Raw genomic sequence first — 6,133 nt, 5'->3', positions numbered from 1 at the left:
GGGGCTCTGGTCGAGTCCGCGTTGGTCTCCGTCCCGGTTGATCATGGCCCAACTGAAACGGGGAAGCCGGCGTTTCATCTGGTCACAGCCTCAATTCAGGACACTATTTGTGGTATACCCTATTACAAGGTCAGAAAGGGCCAAGTGGCTATGCACCATCAGCCTCGGCCGATTTCCCCAGATTGCATCGACAGATATAAGGGCTCATGGGATGCCGTAGAGGCGCAGAGCATTGCCGAGTTGTCGAATCGCTGATCCTGCTGCATGGTGATGGCGCAACAACCACCTGGTTTCACACAATCATTCTGCTGAATAAGCGGGTGTGGATACTTCCGGTCCGCCCTGGCAGAGAGTATGGTACCTTAGACGTACTATACCCAGATCAACAGGTAGGAATCATCAAGCTTTGCATCCAAAACACTCCCTAGGTCGCAACTGCGTATGCAACCGTGCTACAACCACTGGGTCCGTCTGCAAGGAACCCGACACACCAGGCTGGAACAGCCGAGCAACACACCAATTCCAGCGCCTCTTCACGCCAAGAGAGCCAAGAGCCGTCATCGCCGTTTGGCGCATGGGCCGAACAATATAAGCTAGGGCGCTACTCCCCCGCGCGGCCGTGACGTATCATCCCATCCTCGCGTCTCTCAAGCAAATCTTGTCTTCCACAGCTCCGCGCCAAACAGAACTCGGGAGGCTGACGGTTCTCGCGCTCACCGTCGCTTGGCGAATGGCCAAAATGCTGGGCATCAGGCACATAAGGAAACTATAGCAGCCCACGGACGCGGCCTCGCCTCCAATGTGTCAACCACCCCAACCTTTGTCATCAGCCAAGAAAAGACACACGCAACCAGGCGGAGGCAGATGCGCAGAGCAGAGCAGTTTTTGCTTTTTGGTCTCACCTTTTCCCTCGTCTCTGCAGCCATTTATGGTTGATCCTTGGGTCGAAGCTAGACAAGCTCAGCTTCCACGAACACCCACCGTTCGATCTACGCACTTCCACCTCGCTTCGTTCCGCTAGATTCTCACTGACAACGCACACATGACGTAGGGAGAAGCTATAAAGGGCGCTGGACGAGAGCGGGGAAGTTCTTTTCTAGTCGATGGTCCACCCATCGCGCGCACTACCGCGCGTTAGCTTCGGTGCTTCCGCGTCAGCACCCAGTCCGCTCAAAGACTTACGTTTCGACTGATTACCCTGTCATTTGGGGAATCTGACCGACACTCTGTGTTTCAATCTTTTTACTCTCCTCTTGGCCTCGTTGCAGAGTCATTTGACGGGGACTCCACCCGTGATGCTCTGTCGCAGACAGATCTCCCCGTGTTGATGCAAGTATCTAGGATTGATGGCTCTAGTATGCTGGTGGGACGCTGGCGAGGGGCTCAAATGATCCTGCGGACTTTTCCTGGTGCTAATGACTCGCCGGACGAAGGGGAGTCTTGCCCGGTGGATATGGTAGCCACCGAGATATCGGGCCGTGATGCCGTTCTTGGGATCGGCGATGCGAGGCGACGACGACCATGTTGATGCATATGCTGATCCAGGTGATTGCTTGCGAAAGATTACTACATATCAACGATCTTTCTGCTCAATGACGAGTTCTGGTTCTTGCCTTGGTGGATACCCTAGCTAACAGTCGACTTCTACTAACCATACACACATATTTACTTGTAGTGGATGCAACCCCCCAAATACGCTAGTCCATTTATCTCAGATGTGTCTATCGCATATTTTTTTGGGCCACTTCTGGTGGATAATACGCGCAAACATCTACAAAAAATCGCGTGGGAGTGGCTATAGTGCGGCTACGCTAACATTATTCGCCACTGGCGTTGAGCTATTGTTGGAGCTCAACAAAAAGGCAGATTCTGCGTCATGGAAGATTCTATTAGCGGCTCGGGTTTTGAATGAGCTGAAAAGTTCATGCGAATCATCATGGATCGGGTAGCTCAAGGTTGGATCGTTTAATCTCTCATGTGCGCGATTTTGTCAGCGGAACGCCCAAGCATCGCGAACCTATTGACATAACGATAGCCGTGACCGCCAAATCGTGACTTTCTCGTTTTTGCCGCAGCACTAAATTAGTCAGTCTTTTAATATGAAATGTCACCTGATTTTTTGCCGAGATCTACAACATTCAGACGGTTGTAGTCCATGGTCCCTTGGTAATATCAGCTTTGGTTGCTAAATCACTTCATGATCGCCAGGGACCGGATCGGCATATGTGCTCGTTTTAAAAGAAAGAGCTTGTTCTGTTGCAAATTATCATCAGTACTGTTTCTGTTTGGGACGTTGCTTCTGCAAATATTTCCCTCTCCTATTGGCATCCCTGTCGGGTGTGACCAACCCCAAGCGAGAACTTGTCCGGAACACAATGGGAACCGGCCAACCCGACGCCGTGCTCAACAGAGAACGCCATGCAGAAACCCAAGCCTGGCGTTCTTTTTCTCCTAGGGAAAAAAAAAAGGTCTGGAGGAATCCATGGCTACAGGAGACTATTACCGTCGTATATCAGAGTGAGGTATATCCCGCAACGGTCGGGCAGCTACGGGTTTCGCGATGTATAGCTTGGGAACGGAAACCACCACCTAGCCCAAGTCGCGGTTGCCTTCGCTCAGCTGACAACAAAACATTCCCGCCTTCGACCCCTCCATCCTCTATCCATCGTATCCGCACAACCGTGACCATCCCGTCCAGGTTCATCCCAGTTTTCTTTCATCTCGGCACGATGACGGTCTTTATTGCCTCGCTGTAGGTATCATCAAATGGAATCATTATTCTGGCTGCAACGCCTGCTCAACTCCACTATTTAGTTTCCTCCCTTATACGATTGACTTCAAGTCCACAGGTCAAAGTAGTGCGCGTCGACGCAGGTCATCGCCCAGCTACTCAGCCGTCGATAATTCGGGCCTCGGTCCTATTGATGGGCGTCAAACCGATCCCAGGCGCAAGCTTCGCGTCAGATCGAGTAGCCTGGCGCTGACCCCGGGAGCAACAACCGAAGACGAGAAAATCTTCAAGGCCTACGCATCGCAATCCGCAGGTGAGATTCCCACCGCCGATGACCCAGCCGGGCCCGGTCCCAATGAGCCTCGTGCTGTACCTTGGGGCCAAAGCCGCAAGTTCAACCAACCCCGGTCGAAAGCGACACTTCACCCGGAACCATCCATCCTCAGCCGTCCAAGCTCCTGTCAGGAATCCAGAGACTCCTTTTTGGTTGGTGCGCCCGGCCAGATTGCATCAAGTCAACCAGGAAGCCCCCGCGCCACAGCGTGCGATGATGATTGGGCTGTCAAGGCCGCGGAGCAAGGCCATGGAGGTCTCCAGAATGCGATCCATGCCGCGGAGGAAGCGGGTGTTCTGCAGAACAAATTGTGGGTAGGAACATTGGGCATGCCAACCGATTCTCTGCATGCTCTGACCAGAGAGGCTATCCAAGGGACCCTCCGCGAAGAGTACGAATCCCTCGCAGTGTTTGTCAGTGACAGCGAATTTGAGGGTCACTATGCCCATTTCTGCCGATCGGTGCTTTGGCCCGCTCTCCATTATCAGATGCAAGAGAGTCCCCGTCATATAGAGTACGATGATTATTCCTGGAAGCAGTACCTCAAGGTGAACGAGGCATTCGCCGACGCGATCGCCAATAGCTGGCGCCCCGGAGACTGCATCTGGATCCACGACTATCATCTCCTGACTCTGCCAGGCCTTCTGAGAAAGAGACTACCTCATGCCGAGATTGGTTTCTTTCTGCACACAGCATTTCCTTCGTCCGAGATCTTTCGCTGTCTGAAGTCTCGAGAAGCATTGCTCGACGGCCTTCTTGGTGCAGACTTGATCGGCTTTCAAACGGATGAATACTGTCACCATTTCCAGCACTCTTGCAGCCGGCTTCTCAGGCTTGAGGTGTCAGTTGATGGAGTTCAGCTTAAACACAACGGCCGTTTTGTTCAAGTCAGATGTTGCCCACTCGGTATTGACTACGAATCTCTGAATATTCTGCGTCAGTCAGCCGAAGTCAAAGTGTGGATCTCTAGCATCACTCAGCGATACAGCGGAAAGCACATGATTGTGGCTCGAGATCGCCTGGATGTACCTGGAGGTGTCAAACAAAAGCTTCATGCTTATGAGCTCTTCCTGGAGAGGCACCCCGAGTGGAGGGACAATGTAAGTGTACAACGAAGCCCCCAAGGTTCGTTGAGCTGTGCTAAAGTTCGCGGAATTATAGGTTGTGCTGGTGCAAATCACATCTTCGGTTTCCGATATCCCGGAGCTTGAAACACAGATCTCAAAAATCGCCATGAAGATCAACTCTCTTTACTCGACAATCACTCACCAACCTCTCGTTCTCCTCCAGCAAGACATCAGCTATTCCCAATTCCTAGCTCTGCTGAGTGTGGCTGAGATATTCATGGCCACCAACCTCCGCGAAGGCATGAATCTGACCAGCCACGATTTCATACACTGTCAGGACGGCGAACTAGCCCCACAGCGATATGGGTCCCTCATATTGAGTGAATTTACGGGCAGTGCCTCTATTTTCCATGGCCATGAGCTCATTGTCAACCCATGGGACTACAAACAATGCGCCGATGCTATCAAAAAGGCCCTAGAAATGTCTCCAGAGCAAAAGCAGTGCAACTGGAAATTTCTCCTTGAACGCAAATCCCCACACACGGCCTTGGCCTGGTACTCATTTCTACAAACCGCACTCACGGACGCCCACAGCATGCAGCAGGCTCGTGATGCCCAGGCCGTCTGCCCGCTCCGCATCGAGGATCTCCGAGAAAACTACAATTCCTCCGAAACGCGTCTTATCTTCGTTGAAGATGGCGCCACCTTTATCACCCCCACTAACTCCGACCCATCTAAGCCCTCACAAGAGGCGGTCGAGATCCTCGAGATCCTCGCAGACGACCCCAAGAACATAGTGTATCTCACTAGCAATCGCAGCCCCGAACAACTTGACTCGATGGCAAGCGTCCTCCCAGAAAACATCGGCATGATAGCAGAGAATGGCTGCTTCATTAAGCTTCTGCGTGCACCATTCTGGATCTCGCTGGTGGATGTCAAGCGCACCCAAAATTGGCGTGCCGGTATCCGCAAAGTGATTGAGTATTTCGCCGAGCGCACCGAAGGAAGCACCATCGAAGAACGACGGTGTACATTGACCTTCCACTGTTCTGATGCCGTAGACCCAGATATTGCTGCCCGACAAGCCTCTGAGCTGGCAGATCAAATCAACGGCTCTCGTGGCAGCGAGCCTATCCGGGTCGTGCGGGACATCGGTGCCGTCAGCATCGAGTCGCAACACGCATCCAAGGCTGAGGCGGCTTCGTTTGTCCTGCAGAAGTTCCCAGAAAATCACTTCCCCAATTTTGTCTTTGTGGCCGGCGGGGCGAGAGGTGATGAGGCTTTGTTTCGGTGGGCTAATCGGTTGACTGTCGTGCCGTCCGCTGAGCTGCCAAATCTGGCGGTTACTACTTTGACGGCCGGAACCCATGCCACCGAAGCCCGGGCTAGGTTGCCCGATGGTGTTTCGATGGTGGCAGTTTTACGTTCTCTCGTGCCTGGTGAGAGTACCTGAGTACTCTCATATTTCGTCGTCTCGCCTTTCCTGATATGATATCATGTATCTTTAACCCTCGAGCCATGTGAAGAGAAGGGCTGGATTTGCCTCTAGTTTACAAAAACCTTAGATCAAACGGTGAACTTTCTCATTTAAAGTGTTTTTACTTTCCTCTCACCTTCATTTTTGATTTCAGTATCAGCAATGTGAAATATACGGATCTGTACAGAGAGCAGCTTGCATATGATTCTCCGGTTCCGGTTAGGCAGGTATCAGGCTAACCAAGTTTTGACGATTGATTGACCTAATTATCTATCAACTAGAAATACGTTGGACCAAAGCACTCATATCAAAAGACATCCATTCTACGATGGACTAGGCAAACCCGACTAGAGAAACACTCGACAGAACACAAAAAACACGCAGCGCCGAACTTCATGAGCATGGAGTGAAATTGTGAAAAATGGCCAATATGCGGGGAAAATGGATTCCACTGTGTATAAACCCCAGGAAGAAAGAAGCTGGGAACCATTACATGTGGAAAGAGAAGAGGTAAAATGGTGATT

General features: G+C 51.7%; 1 protein-coding gene across 1 annotated transcript; it reads left to right on the top strand.

Moving 5' to 3' along the window:
- Window positions 1-2,729: 2,729 nt before the first annotated feature.
- On the top strand, window positions 2,730-5,585 carry N7532_003799 (trehalose-6-phosphate synthase; the record flags this gene model as incomplete). The annotated part of the gene is made up of 3 exons (XM_056616293.1): window positions 2,730-2,752; window positions 2,815-4,165; window positions 4,227-5,585. 3 exons carry the CDS (start codon window positions 2,730-2,732, stop codon window positions 5,583-5,585), a joined length of 2,733 nt encoding a protein of 910 aa, XP_056476650.1.
- Between the last annotated feature and the right edge of the window lie 548 nt (window positions 5,586-6,133).

The sequence above is a fragment of the Penicillium argentinense genome (genome assembly GCF_028826775.1).
Source record: "Penicillium argentinense strain IBT 30761 chromosome Unknown utg000004l_segment0_segment0, whole genome shotgun sequence".
Lineage (NCBI taxonomy): Eukaryota > Fungi > Ascomycota > Eurotiomycetes > Eurotiales > Aspergillaceae > Penicillium > Penicillium argentinense.
The sequence above is the reverse complement of the archived record's forward strand: the minus strand, read 5'-3'. Positions and strand labels throughout refer to the sequence as shown.